This window comes from Coenobita brevimanus, chromosome 116, assembly GCF_032717465.1.
Source record: "Coenobita brevimanus isolate Jiangsu-jjx chromosome 116, ASM3271746v2, whole genome shotgun sequence".
In the NCBI taxonomy this organism is placed as follows: Eukaryota; Metazoa; Arthropoda; class Malacostraca; order Decapoda; family Coenobitidae; genus Coenobita; species Coenobita brevimanus.
Genome location: NC_137069.1, coordinates 355,474 through 382,500, shown reverse-complemented (window position 1 = coordinate 382,500; position 27,027 = coordinate 355,474). Strand labels below are relative to the sequence as shown.

Sequence of the window (27,027 nt, the reverse complement as noted above, 5' to 3'; positions counted from 1 at the left end):
TCTTCGTCTGTTTTTTTTCCTAGTGTTGGCTAATGAAGGAGCTTGGAGTATAGTTGTTTTAAAGGTAATATTTATCGATGATGATGATGATGATGGTGATGATGATGGAGTGTATATATGTTTCCTAGCTTTTTTACTGTGTGTGTGTGTGTGTGTGTGTGTCTGTGTAACCTGTGTCTGTTTTGTGTTTGCTAATGTATGTTTTTGTTTGTTTTTCTTTCAGACACATCAGAGTGACAAGAAGAAGAACAGAGTGAGGAGGTGGACGGGGATGATGATACCGCTTTAGCTTCCACGTACACACATACACACACACACACACGTACACACATACCCACCCTTCCTAACACACAAACACACACACATCTTTCTGCTTACACACACACATACACACACAGATTACACATTGGTTGCACATCCGTTTTGCATAGTTGCCCATGCATACATAATCTTCTGCCTACGCACACATCCACATAAACACATTCAGTTGCCCACACACATCCTTCTACACACACACCTACTGATCCATACACATCGCTATACAAACACTAATATACACACACTTATCTCCATACACATCTGACATCCACCTCGTCTCTACACACACACGCACTCATCCCCTCCTATACACACACACACACGCAGACACTCATCTCGCCCTGTACACACACACACGCACTCATCCCCTCCTGTACACACACACACACACGCAGACACTTATCTCTCCTTGTACACACACACACACTCTCACCCATCTCGCCCTATACACACACTCACTCATCTCGACCTATCCACACACACACTCACCTCGTCAACTTCTTCACCACACACTCTGTCCTCCCAGATTAAGTCCATTCACCCTTTCTCGACCCATTTCCCAATCCATCCCTCATGCATAGGAGATATCAGGCCAAATTTTTGCACCTCACTTTGCACACTATCTCACACTTCTCTCTACTTTGATTTACTTTGAACGGGTGTGTTTTAGATGTTTTGTGATTTAGTATTCACCGTGATTTCAAAGTTCTGATTTTTTCTAAGTCCCTCTTCTATGTCAAAATCTAGCATTATTTTTATCAATATCATTTGCCATAACGAAAGCTGGTACCATTTATGATTTTCTTCATGGTAACCTTCACTACCAGATCTACCATCATTCTTAGCTCACTACCACTCCTTTCTGACCACTACCATCATTGCTACCACACGCCTACCACGTTTCCTACCACACCACCGGCACCACACTAGCTGACGTTCCTACCACACTCTTCCACTAGATTTATATAATACTTCTCACACCATTACCATAACATACACACTACTACCTCCACTACTACCACATCGTCACCAGTCACCTACTACTCAGCGGTGTCCCACAACCAGGCAACCACACACCACCATCACCACACTACCACAGTAACCATTAAAAACCCACACCGCTGTCACCATCACCACACTCACCACCTCCACCACAGAAGTACCTCGCACCATTACCACCATCATAACCACACCACAACCACCACCATAACTACCACACATACCACAATATCCACTCCACAACCACCTCAGTAAGTTCCAACATTAACAAGCTCCCTCAGCACAACCACACCACAGTAAAAACCACAGCCATTCCACATCAACTCCCACCATAACCACTCCACCTCTGCCACAACCACCACCACCATCACCACATCCACCACCACAACCCCCACCACCACCACCACCAAAATGTTCCGTTCATCTCGCCTACGGGTCCACACTTGCAAAATCGTACTTGTCACCTCTTTAGTGTGGTTTGTCTTGGATGTGGCCGTTATCATGTATTACAGCGACTGCTCCACGGGGTCAGGGTGGGGTTGTGGGAGGGGGGGAGGTGGGGGCGGTGGGGGCAAGGAGGGGAAGGCCGACCACCACAAGGGACGCGCCATAAGGAACCACCACACCGAGCATGATGAGGCAGACTTGGCGGTGAGTTACGATTTTTTGTAGTAGTAGTAGTAATAGTAGTAGTTGTAGTAGTAGTTGTAGTTGTAGTAGTAGAGTGCCATTATTATTATTATTATTATTATTATTATTACTGTGGTGGTTATGATGATGATGATGATGATGATGAGAGAGAGAGAGAGAGAGAGAGAGAGAGAGAGAGACTTATTTGGGTACACAGACCTCAGAGATTTTCATACACATTAAATGAGCCCGTCTTAATTATAACAAAGATTTACGCTTTAATTACAGGAGAGAGAGAGAGAGAGAGAGAGAGAGAGAGAGAGAGAGAGTCATGATGATGATGATCAAGATCATGATCATGATGAATAAGGTGTCAATGTTTATAATGTTGTGGATCAAACAGAGATTTATATTTATTTAATAATGAAAACTGCCTGTAATTATGAAAATGGTGATTAAATAAGTGAAAGGACTTTAGGTATAGTAATTAATCAGTAAATAATATTATCACAGCAGCCACCTTTTATCTCCACAATGCGGTATAGGGTTTAAGACTATCCCTTTCATATTATGTTGGTGATTCAGACAGCAGCCACCTTTTTCTCCACAATGCGGTATAGGGTTTAAGACTGTCCCTTACATATTATGATGGTGATTCAGACAGCAGCCACCTTTTTCTCCACAATGCGGTATAGGGCTGGCACCTGGACTACCCACCGGGGGAGCTGAAGCGGTGGGAGCCTCAGCCGACGGTGCCTGAGAAACCTGGCCTTCCTGGAGAGATGGGCAAGCCTGTGAGGACGCCGCCGGGGCAGGAGGCCATCATGAAGGAGAAGTTTAAGCTCAACCAGTTCAACCTCCTTGCGTCAGATTCCATAAGTCTTAATAGGTCACTACCGGACGTCAGACTGGAAGGGTAGGTAGTGATCATTTTGCTTATTTCAATTTAGTTTAATAGAGTTTAGTTTGTAAAGGCTTCAACTTGCATGCGTCAGCTTTGGTCACCTGTTGGCGGCTCTCTACGTTGCTCGATCTCTAGCAGCCTCCCTATTCAGTCCCTAATCCTTGAGGTCACACTCTATGACTTCATCCCAGGTCTTTCACAGTCCGTCACTCGCTACCCAGCCTCAAGTGTCCACACCTCTCACCCTCCACACTCAGTTGTCATCCTCCATCCTCTCCACATACCAGACCATCTCAATCTGTCCCATCTTATCACAACACTAATACCTATTGTTATGGTTTTAATTATTTGTATGCTTTGATAACGTACTAAAGGATCGTGTAATAAGTTTTAATATTACGAAGTTTATTATTATTTTTGCCCTATATTGGACCCTTACGTTTTCTATAATATTTTATGTATTATTGGAGTGGTTGTTATATTATCTATGTGTGTATGTATCTAGGTGTTTATTTATATGCATCTGTGTGTGTGTGTGTGTGTGTGTTAGTATTTGTGTGTGCATGTGTGTGTTTGTGTGTGTGTGTGTGTGTTTGTTAATAGTTGCGTGTGTGTTTGAGTATTAATATTTCTTCCTTGTATCTTCACACCCATCCTCTCTGCTTCCACACAGATGCAAAACCAAGTCCTATCCACCGCTCATGCCCACCACCTCAATCGTCATAGTTTTTCACAACGAAGCCTGGTCTACCCTCCTACGTACAGTTTGGTCCATAATTCAGCGATCACCGAGGGCACTACTGCAGGAGATATTGCTTGTGGATGACGCTTCGGAGAGAGGTGTGTGCTTACGTATGTTCAATATTGGGATTTGTGTGTTTATTTTCGTTCAGAGAGAGAGAAATGTTGTTTCTGGTATGTTCCTTAGCTTTTTGTGTTTATTTCCTTCATTCATTCATTCATGCTGCGTTTTCATTCATTCAGATCTCTCTCTCTAACAAATTCCACTTTCCCTACCTTTCAGATTACCTGGGCGAGGAGCTAGAGAAGCACGTTAAGACCCTTCCAGTGCCAGTACGGGTGTTGCGGACAGGTGAGAGGTCTGGGTTGATCCGTGCCAGGCTGCTAGGTGCCAAGGAAGTCACGGGGCAGGTTATCACGTTCCTAGATGCCCACGTGGAGTGTACGGAAGGCTGGCTGGAACCCCTACTGGCCAGGATTGCGGAGGACAGGTGGGTGGAAGTGATAGGGGTTTGGACGAAGGAGCGATGAACTTTTGAGGTGAAGGGAGGTAGAGAAGGGTATGGTGAGAGAAAGGAGCTTGTGAGAAAAGGTGAAGAGTGGAGAAGTGAGGGAAGAGGGGGAGATACGGTTTTGGTGAAGGGAAAATGAGTAACTTCTGAGGTGGAGGGGAGGCAAGAAGGTTATGCAGGGAGAGAGAAAGGAGCATGTAAGAAAATGAGGAGAATGGAGGGAAAAAGAGTAGAGGAGAGAGAAGAGAGGAGGATATAAGAGTGAAAAGAGCGGAATGTGAAGATGAAGGAAGGCAGAGAGAGGTATGCAGGGAGAGAGGAGCATGTTAGAAGAGGAGGAGAGAGTAGAGGTGAGGGAAGAGAGGAAGACGTAGGAGAAGGGAAGAGAGATGGTGAAACAGTTGAATTTTTGGAGAGAGAGGGAGAGAGAGAGAGAGAGAGAGAGAGAGAGAGAGAGAGAGAGGGAGAGAGAGACGATAGGGTGGCAAAGGAAAGGGATGGGGAGGGATGTGAGGGGCGAAGGGGACATGTAAGGGAAGAAGAGGATGGTAGAGAGGAAGGAAGAGAGGTGGATGTCAGAGGAGGGAAAATTGAGAAATATGAGGGACGGGTAGGGGAGGGAGGGAAGGCAGGGTGATACGATGGGAGGGGAAGAAGTGGGAAAGGGAGAGAAAGGAGGGAAGAGGAGGGAACGCAGGGTGATATGATGCGAGGGGAAGAAGGGAAGGAAAGGGAGGAAGAAGTGAGGGAAAGGGAGAGAGAGGAATGGAGGGGAGGGGAGGGAGATAAGGGAAGGAAAGGACTATGTAAGGAAGGGGAAAAATGTAGGTACAAGAGTGGAGGAAATAGAGAAATGATGGATGAGGAACAGGAGAGAAGGGGAGTGGAAAAAGTAGTGATGAATGGGAAGGGAGAGAAAGAGAGAGAGAGAGAGAGTGAGAGAGAGAGAGAGAGAGAGAGAGAGAGAGAGAGAGAGAGAGAGAGAGAGAGAGAGAGAGAGAGAGAGTAATTGACAGTTTTATTTTTCAGTGTTGGCAATAGATTCTGAAAGAGAGAGAGAGAGAGAGAGAGAGAGAGAGAGAGAGAGAGAGAGAGAGAGAGAGAGAGAGAGAATAATTGACAGTTTTATTCGTCGGTGTTGGCAATAGATTCTGAGAGAGAGAGAGAGAGAGAGAGAGAGAGGGAGAGAGAGAGAGAGAGAGACTAATGTTGACTAGGGAGGGATAACACTGGCCGCTCTAATGAAGGAATTAATTAGGGAAGTGGTTTAGTGGACTCTCTCTCTCTCTCTCTCTCTCTCTCTTTTAGAAAGGCTATGTAATCCAGCTTTCTTATAATTAACTCGACTGAAGACTAATGGAGAGAGAGAGAGAGAGAGAGAGAGTATGAAGGGAAGATTTGTGGATGGGCGTTAATAAGACGTTTTGTGTGTGTGTGTGTGTGTGTGTGTGTGTGTGTGTGGGAGGGAGGGGGCTCTGAAGGGAGAGGGGGAGTGGAGAGAGGGTGGGGAAGGTGTACAGATGGGGGAAATTGAGTGAATGAAGGGATGAGGGATAGGGAAGAATGAAAGAATGAATGGTGAAGGGTAAGGGTGGATTATGGATGGGTGTGTAGGTGGAGGGGGATTGAGAGAAGCAGAGTTGGGGTGGAGGAGGGTGGGTGGGTTAAGGGGAAGAGGTGAGGGTGAGTAATGAGTAAATATGAGAGTGGTGGGTTGAGGGAGAGAGATGAGAAGGCGGTGAGGGACTGAGTAGTGTGGATGAGGGGTAGGGGTTGGTGGTGAGGGGATGGATAAATGGAGGGTGAGGGCTGTGAGTAAGGGGGTGGATGGAGGTGAAGAAGTGAGTGAATGGGAGGAGGGGGAGAGAGGAGATGAGTAAAGGGAAGGTGAGAGATAAGTAAGGGAGTGAGAGGAGAGTGAAATGAAGAATGAAAGTGAATAAGAATATGGATGAGGAGCGAGAGAGATGAGAGTGAAGAGGAGAGAGGGAGGAATGAGGAAATAATAAGGGAATGAATGATTATCATGACATCAATTCCCCTCATCAAACTGGTAATCTTGCTCCCCCACAGAACTCGTGTAGTGTGTCCGATCATTGACGTCATATCAGATGAAACCTTCGAGTACGTCACCGCTTCGGACATGACCTGGGGCGGGTTCAACTGGAAACTCAACTTCAGATGGTACGTGTCACCACCATCCACTCACTTGATGTGGTTCTTCTTTCTAGTGACACATACACTGAATAACAAGCTCTGTTTTTTTTTTTTTTTTTTTTTTTTTTTAAGCCCAGGAAACAATTTTCTCCGCTAGGTAGGGATCATATAATTAAATACAAGGAAGGTGCTGGTGGTCTAGTGGGTTAAGTTGCCTCATTCCGTTTTATTTTATTTTATTTTTAGGTACCGAGTTCCCCAGCGCGAGATGGAGCGTCGAGGAGGGGACAGAACCCAGCCTCTCCGAACCCCAACCATGGCGGGCGGCCTCTTTGCCATCGATAAAGAATATTTTGAGAAGATCGGCCGCTATGATGAAGGCATGGATATCTGGGGAGGGGAGAACCTGGAGATGTCCTTTAGGGTAAGCTGAGAGAGAGAGAGAGAGAGAATAACACTATCTCCGTATAAGCAGGTTTTGTAAGAATTGTTGAGAGAGAGAGAGAGAGAGAGTGAGAGTTAGTGACCATCCTTAGTTTCATTTTCTGTTATTTATTTATGTTTTCAGTTTTGTATAGAGTGTTATGCAACAGATTTTTATTTTTTATTTATTTATTTATTTTTTTGAGGAGACAATTTTATCACTGCATATCTTTGTGTCATATATATTTTTTCTCTCAGTGTCTTACCCAATACATTACTATTTACAGGACACTACTGCAAGAAAACTGATTGCCCTGATATTGCTAGACAGTGGTTGTAAAGTAATACGTATGCCATCAAGAGGGCTTTCCCTCCATGCTTAAGAGGTCTTTCTAAGCAGCATGTGTTAGGAGTGTAATGCTGTATGGTGGTGAGACTTGGGCAGTAAAGGAAAAGGATATTCCTAGGCCTGTATGTATTCATAGGCTCAAATGCACAGGGATGAGAATGATCAGGTGGATGGGAAGTGCATCGTTAAATGACAGGCATGGAGGGTTATGATTGTGAATGAAGTGTTGAGAGGATGCATGGGACTTAAATGTATTTGTGATGTAATGGGCAGGGGTAGAGTGAGGTGGGATGGGCATGTGGATAGACTGGAGGATGACAGCTGGGTCTGGAGGGTGAGTGGTGCAAACATTGAATGTGGAGTTGTGAGAGGCAGAACAAATTGGGACAAGGTCATATGATGTGACCTCAGGGCTAAGGGGATGAATAGAGAGGCTGCTAGAGATCATGCAGCATAGAGAGTCATTAAGGATGATGCATGCAGGCATGTTAGAGTCTCTCTGACCAAAAGGAATGCATAGTATATACAGGTGTGAAGTCATACAGACATATTGGTATGAAGTTACAGTTTTTTTTTATGTCTTGCTAAATTTGGCAAGATTTTTAAGATTCAGATGAGTATTAGGATATGTCCAGTTAACCAACCACTGCAATACATATGCATAGTGTGTCACAGGTAGCAGCAACGGCAACACTGAGCAGATTGGGTAAGTAGTCAGTCAGGTGCTGTAGTTGGTTTGTTTTTACATGGCAGAACAGGGTCACTATCAGAGCTAGTATACTAAGGCACAGCTACTTGAAGTCAGATGAGCCTTAGTTATGGTGCAGGAATGAGTCTTCTTCATTACAAGTCCATTTGACCTTTCGTTCTTATTACACTTGGCGCTCTTCTGAGGTGAAATATATTAGGAAGTTTGTGCACTGCATATTGGCAGTGAGTTTCAGAATTTTGCAGCATAGTTCCTGTATCTCAGTGACAGAAGAAGACAGTATTACAGCTTTCCAACCTTTCCATAACAGTATTTCAAGACAAGCAACATGTTATAGTGTTTAAGTTCTTGTTACAGCACAGCGTTCTTTCAGGGTGAAATTGTGATAGTTTTAAGCCAAGTTAAGTGAGCAGAGTATAGCTAGGATCTCTGTTAGATTAGAACAAATACACTATAGGTACACACTGCTGTCTCTCGAGGCCCACTTGTTCAGATCTGGCATTGCTGTGGGAACTTATAGAAAAACAGAATTCTTTTTTCTTTACAACCTTCCTGTGTGTGTGTGTGTGTGTGTGTGTGTGTGTGTGTGTGTGTATGTGAGAGAGAGAAAGAGAAAGAGAGAGAGACAGAGATAGAGAGAACTAAAGTGAGAACAAGAGTGAGTGAGTGCGAGTGAGCCAAGTACAGTATAGTTACACCCGGCTGACCATGGGGGCCCACACGTTCAGATCTGGCAGTGCGGGGGAAGCCTAGAGATCATCCCCTGCTCCCATGTGGGCCACGTGTTCCGCGACAAGTCCCCCTATTCCTTCCCGGGCGGAGTCGTCAACGTGGTAATGAAGAACTCGGCCCGCGTGGCTGAAGTCTGGATGGACGAGTGGCGAGACTTTTTCTTTGAGATGAATCCAGGTACCCCCAGATCTCAACCCCGAGCCTGGATGCAGTCAGTAGGGCCCTCAGAGGCTTCATTGTGCTGCTACAGTCACCTCCATTCCATCCCTAATGTATCCCTTCTTGACTTTGCCGAGTATTTTGCTATTATCTTCACCCTTTTTCCATCCCTAATATTCTTTTTCTCATCTTTTGCTGTCTGAGTATTCTGCTGCTATCTTCATCTCCATCCATTCGCCTCCTTTAGTCTGATGATGTCTTGCTAATTATGTTTTTGCTGCTGGTAGACTGTTTTATTCAGTTTAGGAGAGCACCCTAGTACTTGAACCAAATAGGTTATGGATCTTGACTTTGGCTGTCTTTTGTTCCTTTATTTTTAAGCAGATTTGAAGGCCTCAAGCCTTTGGGTCTGTCTTTGAAAAAAAAAAAAAAAAAAAAAAACATTCCCCCAGTTCTAAAAATCTCCCCTAAACTTAATATTACCAGAGATAACAAGAATAAAATTAAAGTACATCATCTGATTGAAGGTTTAGATACCCCCTCTTATTCTCTACCACCACTCCTTAATTCATCTGATGAGTCCCTCTATAACTACATCATATTTATTCCTCATTCTTTTAACTCCTCATCTGCAAACAGGATGATGACCACTTCCGAGTAAACCATTTAGACGTGATGACTTTGCCCGAACCACTAACACTCTTTTGCAGGACTGCCTTCCGAGACTCACTGCCACAAGGACTTAGTGAAGTAGCATCCCCTGTCTGCCTCACCGTAGATGCTGCCTGGGTGTAGTTACTGGGAGGCCATTACGCTACATTAATTTATTATTAAACTTTTGTGACTCTTGTCTGCATGATATTGGAAAAGTTGATTGACACTATTGCATTTGAAATATTTCTCAGACAAAATTATCCAGCAACCTCATGATTGGAGATGTTGATTAATGAAAATATTTTGCTGCGCTTCTTCTAAATTTGATAATATGATGGAGTGAAAAATCTGGAGTGCATAGTTTAGCACAAAATTAGCAAAAATGAAACCATTACAGACTTTATAAAATTATGAATCCAGCATCCATTTTTACAAAGTGTCAAAAACTACTTTGGAAATTACTGCTCATAAAACTTTGGTCAAGGCATACCCTCAGAACGTCAGTGCCTTGAGCCCTTTTGACTCTAATATGGATGATAGGGAGTGGCTGTTACAGTTACAGTTTCAGTCTTTGGCAAGTCAAAAACCATCTACATTAATTATTAGGAACTTTACTGTATATTAGAAGAACTATTCTCAAGTTTATTGTAGTTATAAGCATAAATTTCATGCAGCTGACAGTTGGTCTGGTGAGCATTTTTTAATGAAAGCAGAAAGAGTAACAAAAGTTTCAGGTAACAGAATGGTATCCTGTATTATAGAAAAGTTACTAATAAACATTTGCAATATTTTGGACTGCAGTGTAGCAACAGATGCGTATACTGCATCAATAACTAGTATTTTGTAGTGTAGTTGGTGTGGAGTAAACACTGAGCAGACAGCCAGAATATTGTACTTACTAACAACTTTACTAACATGATAAACACTGCCTGGTGTATAAAAGCCTGAATTACTAATATAAATATCTTCAGCCCTTTCAGATGTGGTGTGGTGGGTTAACACAGGCATTTATATGATGGACTATTGCTTTGAGAGAGCATGAAAATGACCTTGATCTTGTATATATTTAGTAATCACAAGCAATATTGGAAGTAAAGGAAAGAATATTTGGGCTATAACCCAGCACTCCATTAATGCCTTCAGTTGGAGAATATTTTCTAGGTAGTTTTATTGATTTTGTTGAACTTGAGAAGAACCTTTATCGGTGAAAGGCATAGTGAAGGCTGTATCTAAACCCTGCAGTTCCTCAGTTTCCCTTCAAGACAAAAAAAAGTTTGCTGCAGGTAGTGAGAATAAAGTTGAAAATATGTCACTGGATTTAAGAGCTTAATTTCTTGGGTCATTTTGTGCTGTAAAGAAGTAGTCTCATATAAAATTATCTGGCACTGTTAATACTTGAAGAAAAGGGAGGACAGGTGTAGATGGTGATGGGTTTGTAGTGAGGTGCGGCTTGTGTCAGTTTGTAGTGAGGTGGGGCTTGGGTCAGACTGGCCATATTTTTATTAGGAAAAGAAGCCCTTGAGCACCTTTTCCTTCCTTGTGTATTTCTGATGAGAGTATGCAACATTTATAGCATCTTGTGTGTGTTATATATTCAAACCAAAAAGGTATAAGTAACATACAAGAGACTATTTATGCATCATATGAAAAGTAATATACTAAGGAAAAGGTGCTACAAACCTCTCACTGGATGGTCCTGGGTTGTAATGGGTCCTTGTGGTGCATGGGTGGTCTGCCCTTACAGTGATGGCGGGAGAAATAAGGGGTGTCCCAGCAAATCGACAAATATATGATCGACTTTAGGAGGTTTTTCTTGAGCCAATTTGGACTAATTAATGTCAGTGTGGATCTAGTTCCCAACAGTTATGGAACTATAATTACTGATGGGTGAAAATGATCTCCCTCAACGGTCACCATTTTTGCCCATGTCGTCAGTACTTATAGCTGTGGTTGGGAATTGGACCCATGTTGATTTAGCATTTTTCACTCAAAAATTAGCTCAAAATTAACCTCTTGAAGACTCCCTCACAGTTTCCTGGGACTCTCTACTGTCTACTGTAGCTGCAGGAGTAAGGAACTGAGCTAACAAGAAACGCAGGTCCCAGTAATGGTAAACTTTGGCCACAGACGCCATTTTGGTTCACGTGCGCGCGGTCCTCCGGCAGGTGTGGATGTGCGGGGGAACGCTGGAGATCTCTACGTGCTCACATGTGGGCCATGTGTTTCGCAAATCGACCCCCTACACCTTCCCTGGGGGCACGTCTAAAATTGTAAATAAAAACAACGCCCGGCTGGCTGAGGTGTGGCTGGACGACTGGAAAGAGTTCTATTACAGCATTAACCCAGGTCAGGTTGCACGCGGCCTCACCACCCCCTGGCCCCACTCACCTAGGCCTTATTCTAGGACATAATATTCACCGAGCCTTAGTAGTTTATATTCCTCATGTTGCTGCACCTACACCAATATCTTCCTCTGCTCTCACCCTCACCTTCACCCTTACCCCTTCCTTGTGTTACACATCACATCCCCTCACCCACACCCTTGCCTTTCTTACCCACATCCTGACCATCACCTTTACCCTGTTAATGCACATCCTTACTCTCACCCTTCGTTTCATTACCCACATCCTCACCCTCACCGTTACTCTTCTTACCCACGCCCTTATACTTTCCTTACCCACATTCTCACCCTTCAGACTCCCACCTTGTTAAGTCCACAGTATAGTCTTGCCCACATCCCCTCACCATGCTTTATACACACCTTTGCAAATCTACGCCCTTACGCCCTCAAATTGCCACACCCACACCCTCGCCCGCTTCATCTACACCCACACCTACACATGCCTTCACCCAGCCACACCACACCCTCACCAGTCACACTTGCGCCACCACCCTGCTTCACACCCTCACTCTCACTCTCCCACACTTACACCTTAGTCTAACCACACCCACACTTTGCCACACTATCATGTGTACCCTTCCACTCCCTCCTGTTGCACACACACACACCACTCTCCTCCTAATCACAGCCACACACTCACTCAGCCACACCTTCATCTTTTTTTCTTTTTTTAACAGAACAGAAGAAGGAGAAACAAGTGAATTAAAAAAAAAAAAAAATCCATACACCATATTACTGGTGTCCTTTGTTCATGTAAAATCTGTAGGTTGAAGTTTGGGGGGAAACAACTCCAGGGAAGCAAGTTTCAGAGAGATGCAGTTTAGGAAATACAGTAAAAGAATTCTGATAGGCAGAAGTTCTGCAATATGACTGGGTGACATGCCAGTCATGAGTGCAACCAGATGCCCATGTAGCATGAGGGAAGGCATGGAGAGGTCACATCCACACCCTTACTCCACTACACCCACACCAATACACCACTACACCTTCACCTTCTTCCTCCCACACTCTCATCCTGCCACACCCAACACAGTTTCAGTATGTAGGAATATTCCTTCTGATTTATAATCACATTTGTATTCCCAAACATTGTCCCTCTATCACATATTTCTGTTACCCTCACAGCAACTCAGATATGCACTGTTAATTTTGAAGCTGATGAGTTGGTATTTTCGCATTTAATATTGTTGGCTACCTGTCTACCTCCATCCACCATACCCAAAATTACATCAGAGTATCATGCACTGTTAATATGCTGATTTTCTTGAGTTGCAGTTTTGAAGTAGAGGTTCTGTAAATGAATAGTTAGTAATCATGGATGCAGCACGTGAATACTTGTCTTATGATCAGCGTGATGAATTTAGGACCAGAAGTTAATTGGGGACATTTTTTTTTTCTTTTTTTTAACTGTCATCATCACCATCATCATCATCATCATCATCATCATCATCATCATCATCATCATCATCATCATCATCATCCCCACTGCAGTTCCCCCCTATGAGATGGGGTGAGGTAAGGTCTAGAAAAATGATGATAATGCATGAAAATATCAAACAGCAGACCAAGCAAAGTGAGCCACACGATCAATACTGCATTCTGTAAATATCATAGAGTTTGTGCTGAATGCATCAGAATATCATTTGGACACAGATCTATACCATGAGACATTTTCATAGTACTTTGTTTATTTGAAAGACAAGTTTTGCAGCAGTTAATGAATCATTTTGAATTATCTCTTCTTATGTCTCGGTGAAAAACAGTTTTGCTTGACACCACATAAATATACAGACTGCTTTGACTGTTGTAAACAAGCATGATATACAGTAAATTTTGTACAGTCTCACAGTTTTGATTAACAAATAACTGGTACCATTTTAACATAAACTGAACTGTATAATGGTAAAATGCGTCTGTACAATTAATATGCTAAATCATGTTAATTTTTGCCGCAGTTGTAGTTTTACTAGAAATACAGAGAGAAGGTGGAGGAGACATGATAAAGAAAGCATCCTAGTCACTGCATATTGGTAGAATAGTCCTGTTATGCTAATGTGGCTAGTTAAATAGCATTTTAGTTGGTAGTAACTAAGATGGCACAATTGCACACACATTAGCATAGATGGTCATGCAGTGGATCATCTCACCGCTTTGTTTATACACACTGCCATGCTTCCTCGCTTCATCCTCCATAACCCCACAGCTTTTGTGTATGATTTAAGGAATGTAGGGTCACACTGTAAGTTGCTTTGGAGATTCTGAACATGTCTTCCACAGCAAATTTATTCTGTACATTATCTCTCACTATTTTCAGGTATGTTACTGATACAGTATATGGGAATAGTAACACAACATAAGAGAATGTTGAGGTGTAATATGCAAAATAAATCAGTAAGGAAGAGGTGTTATGGAGTCTCCTGTGCCACTTGAAGTATGACCTATGATGTGCTGAGTTAACATGACTTGTGATAACATGACTGACAGGATTTTGACACGACGTATATACAGCTAAAGATGGTGTCACATTATTATTATTATTTTTTTTTTCACCTTTACCCTGGCAACTCTATCTTGGTGATATTCTCTTGGTAACTTTAAAAGCAAATACTGTATTGTCACACAAGTCTTTCCAGGTACCAGTAACCCTGAAAAAATTGCCTCTAAGATGGATTTGCCTGGAACAGATGCCAAGAAAAACAAAAAGTGACACATTCTTAATCTTTTCAGTCTGATGATGTAGCTTTTTTTTTTTTTAAATCTTACTCTTGCCTTTTTCACATTGTTCAGCTTAAGAGAGCACCACAGTACTTAAGGAGTTTATGAAGTCAGTATCTAATCCCTTGAGTTTGAATGGTGTCTTCTTAGGCGAATATAGTTGTCTGGAGATGGCGAGAGAAAGATAGAGAATATGTCCTCAGACTGAAGGGGTGAATATTGTACTATTAGTAGTAAAAGTTATCTCTCCTGCATCTCTCTCCATGGACTCTGAAGCTCTGTCTGGTGAATCCAAAGCAGTTGACTATGATCTGTGGCCAAAAGAGTCATCAGTGCCAGTTGCCGAGGAGAGAGATGCCTTCATGTGGTGGCATCAATAATTTCAGGCATGGAGACATCCCTCAGCTCCCTCTCTATCTGCCTAATGGAGGATGGTGGACTAGGGAAAAGACTTCTTCAACCTGCAGTCCCCAGGTTTCACATCCAGATGAACTTGTGGTTAAAACAACAACAGCAGCAACTGTGGATTTACAGGACTGATTTTTAAAGACCATAGAGAGAGAGAGATGAATGAGAGGTGACAGGACTTCTGCTGCTGATAGTACTAAGAATGATGTGAATATGTTCTAAGAACCGAGAGAACTAACACATGAAAAGTCCTTTATTTTCTACCTATTATATGTTTCCTTATAATGTATACAGTCAAGTTATTTCTCTTTTTTTAGTAAGAGCGGCAGTTTATTTCAATGTAGTAACTAAGAAATTTCTCTATTATACCACTTTTACTTTAACTTGGCCCAAAGTTGACACCTCTCCTTGAGTACAGATTCGTAATAATAGATTAATACTAGAATATGATGGTAATCATGAAGAAGTGCTATGGAAAGAATATTGTGCCATAGCATTGTCTGTTTCAGCCAGAGAGCTATGTGAAATAAGCTACAAAAGGAAAAAAAAAAATCTGGGCCAAGCTAGTGTAAAAGACTTAAATATGTACACACACATCTGAAAGTCCTTGAGCTCAGGTGAACCAATGCCACAGCCACCATGAGCAGAGAATTTGAATGAGATGCACCCTCAGCTATGTTGATCAAGCATTTGGATCAACACTTGATGCCTAATGATTTTTTTTTTCCCCATCATTATCTCAAGAAACTACTGCAGCTTTAGTTCACCTCCTGCTCAGGGACTTTGAATGTACCTGCAGGTTAAGTCTAAAAAACTAAGGATTCATTGCAATATTTGAGGAACAGGTATTGAGAGGTAGCAAGTTATAAGAGCCCAAAAGATATGTGGGAAACACAGGGTGGCAATATATAATGCTCCTCCTCTACTCCTCTGGCAATTTCTCATGTGTTGTAGGGATGGCCCAGTCACTGCGAGCAGTATCTGCCCTGCATCATTTATTTATTTCCTGCTCCAAATGTTACAATCATGTCCATACTAGCCGACTGAGCCATCCCCATTACATCTAAGATACTGCCATAAGAGAGTCTGTTGGAGCACTATTAATTTTATGGGTCACCCTGTATATCAAAATAGCCTAAGCTCTCATCCCCCAAAAGCAGTGACTCACAATGCAGTAATACATTGGTGTCAGTGCATGAAGACATCCCTCTTTCCACCCATGGAGGAAAATATATATATCTCTAGTTTTTTTTTCATAATAGATTACTGGAACAGGCATATTACTGTACTTATTAGCATTCTGTAATATGAGTCTGTACCTTATTTAATGTGTAACTAGTATTTCCCTGATGCTGTACTTAAAGCTCTTAAAAGTTAACTTGCTACCTCATGGCTAGTTAGGGGACCTACTTACTTTAATTTTTAGTGTTCCTTTTTGCATTAATGGTGCTGATTTGTTCCTTTTCTTTTATTATATTAGTCCCTAAGAGTTATAATTCTGTTGACTGCTATCCCTAACCAGCTAGTCAGTGTTAGCTTGTTATGTTACTAATTACCCCAGACACTTTATGTTTTGTCCTGCATTACTTTCATTAATGCCATTTATTATTGGTTTTACAGGTTGATTACAAGTGATCTTCCCCATTTCAAATATACATTATGGTGCAACACATAATTAGAGCATAAATTAAAGAAAAAAAAAATCATTTATAATTTATAGTAGTTTCTCAGTATGTGCACCTATTGTGGATGCACAGTCACCCAGATGCTCATAGATTGTTTTGTATATTACTTAAACACACAGCAACCTCTATTTTGTGTTGACATCTTTATAAATTACTGAACACTTAGATCAGCCTGCCAGAATGAAGAATGAACCATCAGTAAAATTGCTGAATCTGTCTTGCTTGTGTATGACAACTTTAAATGAAGCTTTTTAAATTTCTCTGTAAGAGATACTTGAAATATGGAGACAGAAAGTAAATGCTTCTCGTCTGGAGGTAGTGCCATACGAGTGGTGTGGTGCCAAAACCCTAGAATCCTGATAGCTGGCCTTGACAACACTCCCAGGCAGGGGGCTCCACCACATTTGCACAATCAAAGTCTGAACCAAGACTCCTACACATATATATCGCATCTACACATCTATTATTAATTTACTGGGCAGGCTGAATGGCGGTTCTGACCGACAGGTGTCTTAGGAGATGGGGACTTTTGAATTGAAACCCAAAGTCCTTGATAACCATGCTGGCAGTAAATGCATACAGACAATAAAAGACTTGCCGGTGTTACATGTTGGTCTTATGCTGGCTGTACTGGAGCAACATGGCACCCAGTATTGCTGTCAGATGCCATAAACAGATTTTAAAAAATGCTTATACTGTACTTGCATTCATTGCAAAGGCTTTTAAAAATGCAAATGTGAACTTGAAGATCCATTGTAATCATCCTGTATTTCTCACCTACCTTGCTCCTTGCTTAGTGGTATTGGTCCTCAGTTCAGTCACTTATTACCCTCTTATCCTTTCAGTCCCAGTGTGTGTAACCCCATATTGACTCATCGTTTGCCCTGGTGTGTGTGTGTGTGTGTGTGTGTGTGTGTGTGTGTGTGTGTGTTTGTGTGTGTGTGTGTGTGTGTACAGGTGCTCGCAGTGTCGATTACGGTGATGTCAGTGCCCGCCGTAAACTGCGAAAGGATCTCAACTGCAAGAGCTTCCGGTGGTTCCTGGAAAATATCTACCCTGAATCACAGATGCCCCTTGACTACTATTACTTAGGAGAGGTAAGAGTCAGGTTTTATTGTGTCTCTGTGTTGTATTTTAAGGCTCAGTGGTAGGTGGTGGTGACCATCATCCACTCACTTGATGTAGTGCTGCCTACTTCTTCCTTAGCCTTTATCTTTCTTTTTCTGTGCCTGCCCTCCTCTCTTCCTATTTCTTCCATCTTTCCTGTCACTACTTATTGCTTTTCTTTCCGTTACAGGTGGCTTTACATTGAGTGACAAGCCAAATGGTTTCCTGTAAGCCAAGAAACCATTTACAACGCTGGGTGGTAACCATATAACCAAACCATACGTGCTCCCTACGTGTCAAGTGGGTTGGTGGAGGGCTAATGCCCCTCCCTCTAAAACAAATAACTCAGAGTCAAATGGCCATCCCGTATGGGATTATGGCGTCTGGCAATAGATAGATAGTGTTTTGGGCGTGAGGAAGCTCCCTAACACCTCTCCCTTACCCCTTTTTTTTTTTTTTTTTTTTTTTTTTTTTTAAATACAGCTTGCTAGTATTATTTTCTATGTAATTTTTGCAGGGTATGGTGATATTGAAAGGATTTGTGTTACACAGAGGACTATAAGATGTAATAAGCAAAATAGGTCACTTAGGAAAAGGTGTTTGGGAGCTTCCTTAACTGATGAGAATATGGGACTACATGGCCTTAGAGAATTTGTTATGTCTCTTCCTTAGTGGTTTGTTTTACACATTAACTAGGAGAGTGTATGTGAGGGAGGAGGAGGGGAAGAGAGGGAGGGGGGAAACCAGGGATGAGATAGATGGATGAGTTGGAGAAATATGTGAGTGACGAAGAGTGTATGTGAGTGAGAGGAAGGAGAGGGACAGGGGGAAATCAAGGATGAGGTGGAGAGGTATATGAGTGAAGCAGGTGTGAGTTGGATGAAGGGTGGCCTGGTGATGGAGGACAGGGTGACATGGAGGTGATTTCTGTATTGTTGTGACCACCCTTTCCAGGATTAAGGCATCTGACTATAGAGAGGTAGATACGTAAATAGATACAAAGACAGATAGGTTGTTAGATAGATCCTCTTGTTTGCTACTTCTGGGAACTATGTCAGAATTGAAAAATATAAGTGAGATACAACATAATTTTGAGGTGTAATATGTAAAATAAATCTATGTACTATCACTCAGAAGACAGATCACCAAGCAACTGTACTTGTGGCTAAATGTTTCCTACCTGAGAGTGATGGTAATGTGGTGGGTTGCCAAACTTATTGCCACACTTCATTACTGATGATAGTACCTCCCAGAGTCAGTGGTAGCCATCCATCTCCTACCTGAGTAAGTTTAAGACATTGCAAAATACAGTACTTGATAATCATGAAATGTCTCCTCTTACTTCCAGCACTTATCATTTACCTCCATTCCCCCCCCCCCCTTTAGATTCGTAATGTAGAGACGCAGAGCTGCCTGGACACTTTAGGTCGCAAGAGTGGGGAGAACCTCGGCACCAGCTACTGTCATGGCCTGGGTGGCAATCAGGTCTGACCCGGCCACTCCCATTGTCATGTTGTTGGGTAGCCTGTACAGTAATTGGTTTGTTTTCAGCTGACAGAACTGAGCCTCTCCCATAACTAAAATGCTATGTCAATGTAGCATGAAAGTTGATGAGTTGAAGTTATAGAGTAAAAATGACTCTCCTTGGTCACTAGTCAAATTATGCTCTAATCTGTCTGAAATCGGCCATCAGCTAGGCTGAAAAAAGGTTACAGATCTTTGTCACGTGAAAACAAGCATGCTCTAAATATTGCATACATGTTGTAGCCAGACACTAGCAGCAGGAGCAGCAGCAGCAGCAGTAGTGGTGGCTGGGATGACACTGCATGTCTTGTGCTTGCTCTGCTCCGTCAGACCTAAACATTTTTGTGGGTTATTCCTGTACAGTTGGAGACTAAAGTTCACTTAATATTTCACCTCTTCAGCTTCTCACTTTCCTTCCCTGTTCCCTGATTACCGTGATAGTCTTAGGAGGAGAGAGAGAGAGAGAGAGGCGTTGTATGTATCTGTGCGCATAGATGATTTAGCTCAGCCTGTACATATGTATATAGCACAGCTTATGTGTATGATAGTAAGCCCTTCTCTTAGCCTTCGTACCACATAGAAGAAAATTTTTTGTACATTTAATATAACATAGGTATACTGCTTGCTGTGGAAGGTTGTATAAGTACTGTATGACCATAATTTCAAAGGTTGGAGAGAAAGAACAGCTTTGTAGACATGAGGTGCAGAATGTATGTTTCCTCTTGTGCGTCTTGGTAGTTCGTCCCTCTGTTAACTCCTTCTCACTTTACCTCAGTTGTATATGGGAAATTCTGTGTGGTTTAACAGCTCATGCACATGCCACCTGCAGCTCATTAAATATCACCTGAACTAGGTGTTGGTTCAGGTCACCCACGTTTATGGCATTTTGGCAGTTGTGTGTCTCTATGATATAATGATATAAGAATGAATTATGCTCATACCAACAGATAGTGAGCTCAGAAGGATTGTGCTTGACACACACAACTGCCTCACTGACATTATCCAAATGTACGAGGCACTCACCTGAGCAGGTCTGTATCAGTTTTAGTGTGGAGTTTTGTGACTGATTGAAGCTGATTGATTTGAAGCTTTGCTCAGTACTTGAGGTGCACAGAACTGGCCCTCAGGTTGTGTGGATCATTTCTTTTTTCAATTAACAACTGAGCTAGTGTGTGAAAATACTGGAGTTTGCTGACCTACATCCTCATCACACTGATTTGAGAATCAATCATAGGCTTGGATTCCAGGTAGCATAAGAGACTTTGTAGTAATTATTCCTTTGAGATTTAATTTACACTGTACTTTTAACCCTATAAATTTTCTTGCCTGCTTGCTATGTCTTCTTATAAATTTTTTTGTCTGCTTGTTATATCTTCTTAACAGTGAGATTGTGCATCAGTAGCTTTATAGAAGGATAATAAGGAGTACTTGGCAGAATAAGCTGCTGAGAATAATGTGTCATGAAGTCTCATATGATGTTGTTGTTGTGACCCCCCTTGCTCATCTGAATTTGAACCTAGACTGTAGGCAGATGTAGCCTTTCTGCAGTCGACCAGCTTTCTTTTGAGGGATGGGGAGGGAGTCTTACGGATATTCGTAGAACAGATGCTCAGTTACATTTGGTGCCACTGCATGAAGGTGTCCCATTCCATCACACCTCATATGCCACCTAGAATACAGTCAATAATTTGATGTGGAATGTCTTAGTTTGTAGACTGGGTTAAAAGAGAAGAATGTCCCATTCCATAAGGCCATGTCCTAGACATTGTTTTTCAGTGCCGCTTACATTATGTTTGGCACTGATGAATGTAGTGTCCAGTGAAGTGGGATCTTTTTCTTTCAGCTTATACTCTGACCTGTGGTACTGGAAGGGGATGCCTTCATGTGGTGTCACTGATATAACTGTGCATGATTGCACAGACAGTCCACAACTCCCTCTCTGTACCCTAAGAGGAGGATGGTGATTGGCAGAAGGCAGCATCAGCCTGCAATCCATAGGGTTCACATCCAAATGAACCTCAGACCACAACAACAAACACCCCAACATACATGATGGGACAGTTTGTGACAGAATGCAGTATGCATGATTGCAGTCTCATTGTGATGCAGCCCTTTGTCCTGAAATATCTATACAAATACCAAGGACACTGAAATTTGTAGTTTTGGAGTTGTTTGTTGCATTCTTGAATTGTTATACTTAATCTCTTTTTATGCTATCGTGCATTACAGGTATAGGGAAGTACCTGTGTACTTACCACACTACAATGCATGTTGTAGTATTTAACCTCTGAGTCCAAATTTGACATGCAAGTGAGATTAATTGCATCTTGATACGATTAATGCTGTTTGACATATTGCAACTGGATATATGATTTTGAAACAAGTGATGCAAAAAAGGTAAGTCTTTAACCCAAACACAGTGCTATCAACCTTTTATTATTTATTCTTGCTGTCTTCTTACAGTTTTATTTGGGGTTAGATGCTGTATAGACATTAATAATCCCCTCATTACTCATATAATTTTTTAGGTCAAATGAAATTGTCTAGTAGTAGCAAGACTGAAATAAGGAGTTGTCATAGCGAAGTGATATAAAGGTTTCTGACTACTTCTCACTCGACCTGTTACTCATGGGTTGTGGAAATGGCTTAGTTGGCCTTAGTATTGCCTATGTGTTTCATGTTCCACATGACCCTTTTTCATGTCTTTTTCTTTTTTCTTTTCATTGCTTGCATGGTTGTTTACTAGTTTTGCTAAGAAGCCAAAATGCCTGCATTCCTCACACCAACTGACAGAGCCGTCTCCCCGTCACATGAGGAAGTACATTATATACATGTTAACCCCTTCTTGCCAATGATGTAGGACTCCATTTATTTGTACTGTGTAATGTATCACTCCTTTTATTTTTGTTTTTTTCCGACAATCTTACAGTATTCAGTGTAGGATTTTTTTTTCATAACTACTGGAGGGTTAGGCTTCTGGCAGGACCATGAGGTGCTCAGACTTGTTCCATGTGCCACAAATACTGTATAAAAATGTGTGGTTATTCAGTAGCCTTCATTAACCCATTGAGAATAAGAGATCTTCCTTACACTTCCTCATGTAAAAAGAACAAACTCAGAATTTCAATAGATTTCATGAGTTAAACACAGCCCTTAACATACAGTATATAAACACCAGCACCGTATGTCTGTGGGTTAGCATGATGCAGTTTTCCTTGCTGATGTGAGTTTTCCATTTTCTTTTTTTCCTTCTTGCATGTGGTCAAATATATAAAGCTTAAGCCTGCCTATTGCCTAAAGTAGTATAGTACAGTTAAATTTTTCCAGTCCAGACCTCTCCAGTATAGTCAGTTTTAAAAATCTACCAAGCATCTTTTTTTTTTTTTTTTTTTTTTTATGGAAGGTAGTAGAAGCTTGCAATAATTGTTTCCCACCAAGAAAAAAATAAAAGGGAGCTAGACCAAGAGTTTCAAGGTTATATAAAGTGTGGAGTCAAGAATGCTGAATTAGATGTTGCATTTCTCTAGAAGTTTAATCTGTGTTGCAGTAAAGGAATAACCATGTCTGACCCAGCACTGTGTCTTCTACTCTTGGATACTCTTTAATATACAGTAATTAAGGACCATCAGTGGCTCAGTGGCTGTTGTGTTTGACAGCAAACCTTTACATTAAGTGCTGGTAATATGTTCTTTCATATGCTGACTTATTGTACATTCATATATTTTTGGTTCCTGTCACTCTTACATAAACAGATTTAGTCAGTAGAACACTTTGACTTTCACATGCGCTACTCACACTACTGATACCCCTTAATTGAAGGGTAAATGATGCCTTATCACTCTCCTGGTCCTGCAGTGGATGTTCTGTGGTCTTATATAAACAGTGTCACTGAGAAAGAAGGTTGTGCTATTTTTTAAAGCACAAAGCTACATACTGCAGTTTGTAATATTTAAAAAACAGAACATTGCTCAACCTGAGAATTTTGGATTGGAAAAATTAACACACTACTTTACATGCTCTTTTTAATAGTGCTTGTTGGCTGCTGTAGTGCACTTGTCCTTAAAATGTACTATGGTAAGTAATGTTCGTGTTAAATGTAAATGCTGTATAATTCTGTTCTGATTTCTTATGATAAATTTTGATCTTAGCATTTTATAATTGTAAATAATTGTATACTGTATACTGAATATTATTGAATCTCAACACCTTAATTAGAGATGGTTTGCAAGAGTAAAGTAGTATGCCATATTTTACATCTTTTACTATAGATGGTAGTTTGATACACAATATGTTCAGGTACTCCTTGTTTAATGTCAAATGTGTACAAGGTCTGTCCAAAAAGAATCCAAACTTCTTAAATAGCACACCAGGTACATGGCCTAGAGTGAATGTGTGTTTAGTGCAGGATATATCAGAGAGAAATGTTGCATCTTCTCTCATCCATCCGTTGCAAGGTACTGACTTATTTTCTGACTCACTGTAAAAATATTGATGTTATGTTTGACCCTTAGAGTAACAGTAAACAGAGCAAGTGCATCAGAAAAAAAAATAATAATATATAAAAATTCATAATTGGTTGGTTACATATGGGTTCAAGAATGTTAAGTACAGTAGTTGTAATTTAACTTTAAACGAGGAGTTCCCATGAACTGAAATTTACACCTCGACAATGTTCAATCCAGCAGTTTATGTAGCAATTTTAACTGAAACGTAAATGTACATAAGTTCCATTATTTTTACCTGTTAAAGTACAGTAGTTGTAAATTAAATTCTTCCTTGAAAGGAGGATGGTGGACTTCCCGAGGAGGACTTCTTCAGCCTGTAGTCCACTGGTTCACATCTAGATGAACCAGGAGCTGCAACCACCACCATCAGCAGTGCGTTTTAAAACCAACCATTCCGGCATTATTGTGAACGTTGTTATTGTAGCCCCAGGTTCATCTGAAATGTGAACCCAGTGGACTGCAGACCCAAGCAGTCCTCCTCCTGAAGTCCATTCTCCTTTTGAGGATAAGAAAGTAGTCGAGGGACATTTGTATAACCAGGCAGTGGGGCCACTTGGTTATATCAGTGCCACCACATGAAAGTAACCCTCTCCAGCTCCACTACCATGAATGTAACATGCTTTTTGCTGTTATTTTTACTACAATACAGGTGTTTGCATACACCAAGAGGCAGCAAATTATGTCCGATGACAATTGTCTGGATGCATCCAATCCCAGTGGGCCTGTCAAGCTGGTGCGTTGTCATGGCATGGGCGGGAACCAGATGTGGACTTACTCGGACCAGGTGAGCAACTTGTATTGTGTGGTGCATTCATTCTCACTTGACAAGGATCCCTAACCCCTTACAAGTTTACTAGTGACCAGGTATAGCCAAACTGTAGTGCCATATTGACTGTACATGTCTTACTTGGGCCTAAAATTACTGTCTGTCTATCTTGAATGCTGAGTTATAACAATAGATTAACACTAGAAAATTATATGTCATGAAAAGTGCTGTGGAAAGGACATAAAGTCACAGTAGTTCCTTTTTCTGCCACTCAGCTATGTGAAATAAGCTGCAAAAGGACGAAAATGTGGGCCAAGTTGATGCAAAAAGGGTATAGTATCCAAGGAAACTAACTCAACATTAATAACTGCAGGTCATTGAATTTCATGCAGCTATAAGTTGTGGGAGTGGCTTGGTTCTGTAGATGACAACAAACCAGCTATTGTTTGTATAAGTGGAGTGTTTCCATCAGATAGAACTGAATCACTCCCATAACTTGAAATTCTGTTAATCTTAGTTATGAGATAAGAATGAGTCTCCTTGGTTACTTGTTAAATTGTCCCTCCAGTTTGATTACACTTGGCCATCAGGTGAACTGAAAGTGGTTAGGGACCTTTGTTTGGTTAGTACACATGTGCTGTATATGCAGCATGAAGAAGAAGGCTGAAATTAATACTATTCATTTTGAACAAATGGCTGTATCAAATATAAGTTATGGTTATTGTATGCAAATTATTATAAAATATTCACGTGTAAAATACTCCACTATTCTAGGATGGGTCAATTCGTCATGTCAACTCTGGGCGGTGTCTGCAGAAGCCCGATGCCCGAGATGTGACTCTGCCAGTGCTCAAGCCCTGTGATGGCACCAGTAGCCAGCAGTGGGTCATGAATGGATCGTTTAAGTGGCAAGCAAACTAAGGCAAGCAAAAACAATTAAATAAATTGCTGTTAAGTAGGTGCACAATACTTGACCCTGTGAAATGGCTTTGTTATTCAACCATTAGTGGGTCATGAAAAGCTCAGTGATAAGCAAACAAAAGCCGATAAATGCATAAGAGCTTTACCTTAGGCACACAACACTTGACCCTATAAAATGGCCTGTTTGTTATAGGAGGCCAGTTGAGGGGTGAGCTTTGCATTGCATCTAGTAAATAACTGATTCATACAGACTTCATTCACATCACCTTACGTATATTGAGTGTTGTGTGCAATTTTATCAGAGTGCTTGACAGGTGTTCATTTAGTGTGGTGCATATGGATCTGACTTTTATAAGGTGACAGTAATCATATATCTGAAGTATATTGACCATATATGAGTTAGTTGTAAGTAAGCATTTGTCTCATGGTTGTGACTGATATAATGCTACTTAATGCCGTGTGTCAAAAAAAAAGTGACAAACTATTGCATGGTCCTGTCAGGGTCATAATCGTCGTACTTAATTTCTAATGGACAAGTTTGACTCAAAGATAACTGTGTTCTACTCTGAGATCAAATACTGTGTCATGATAATCATTATGTGGCTTTGCACAGACAATGCAAATGAATCTACCTTCCACATATATATTGGAATCATGAATTCTGAGGCAGTATTATCTGATAAAGCCTGCATAAGCAATCTGTGGACCCAGACAGCATACAGTATGTGAGAATTTATGTTTCCAAGGAAAGACACAGGGTGGAAAATAAGAAAAATAAAGAGATGATGTGTGTTACTCTTCCAGTGAGGGGTGGAACTCTCACAAATACATTCCACTGTATTTTTAGTGTATATTATCCGCTTGAAATCCAGGTGATGTCCTTTTGAGTTTATTCCTGCTGTAGCCAAGTTATATATTCAGCATAGGAGCAGCATCTCATATTGAAGGGGTTTGTAAGACTGTCTAACCTCTTTTGTTCGAAGAGTCAGTCCGAAGCTGAGTAAACTTGGGAGATGGCAAGAATAAAGTTTAAATGACATCCTCAGGCTCAAAAGGGTTGACACTGGGTGGAAAATAGAGAGATATGTATGTGTAACTCTTCCAGTGAGATGGAACTCTCACAACTACATTCCACCATACAGGGCTTTCACAAGTTATCCTCACAACTTTACAGCAGATATGTATCATGACATCGTAAGTGAATATGTAGTATCACTGTCTGAAGATGGTGCACCATTTCAAGGGGGTTGGCTTTTCGTGAGTTCATAGCGAAAACATTTCCCAGTTGGTGGATTGGAAAAAATGAATCAATTACTTCCTCTTCTTGATGGTACTCTCATAGAATATCGTCAGAAAAACTTGTATATTTTATCTTAAATATGCAACAAGCCAAATAACATTATCTCAGCTTTTGTACTTTGAAATTTTAAAGCTGTAAAGATAATTTGTGACCACCCTGTATTGTATTGTATTTTTTAGTGTACATAAACCGCTCTTCAACTTCCAGACAGCCGGCTTCCTTTGATTGCTTATTGTCCAGGTGAGATTGTCTAACTAGTGCCTTCTAATAATGCCAGAGAAGGTATTTTCTTTCACATTTGATATACAGTGTGTCAAGTCCTACCTAACTGGGAAGGACAGAGAAATGTTAATGCTGATAGAGAGCCAAGTTCTAGGTGACATAAGAGGCTTCATTTCACCTCTTTCT

General features: G+C 41.3%; 1 protein-coding gene across 1 annotated transcript; it reads left to right on the top strand.

Annotated features, from left to right (window-relative positions):
* Positions 1–1,728: 1,728 nt before the first annotated feature.
* Positions 1,729–25,467, top strand: LOC145418806 (polypeptide N-acetylgalactosaminyltransferase 5-like). The gene is made up of 11 exons (XM_080287137.1): positions 1,729–1,968; positions 2,643–2,863; positions 3,525–3,691; positions 3,876–4,083; positions 6,178–6,288; positions 6,508–6,685; positions 11,453–11,633; positions 17,454–17,593; positions 18,990–19,088; positions 24,282–24,416; positions 25,173–25,467. Exons 1-11 carry the CDS (start codon positions 1,729–1,731, stop codon positions 25,317–25,319), a joined length of 1,827 nt encoding a protein of 608 aa, XP_080143263.1. The 3' UTR covers positions 25,320–25,467.
* The last annotated feature ends 1,560 nt before the right edge of the window (positions 25,468–27,027 follow it).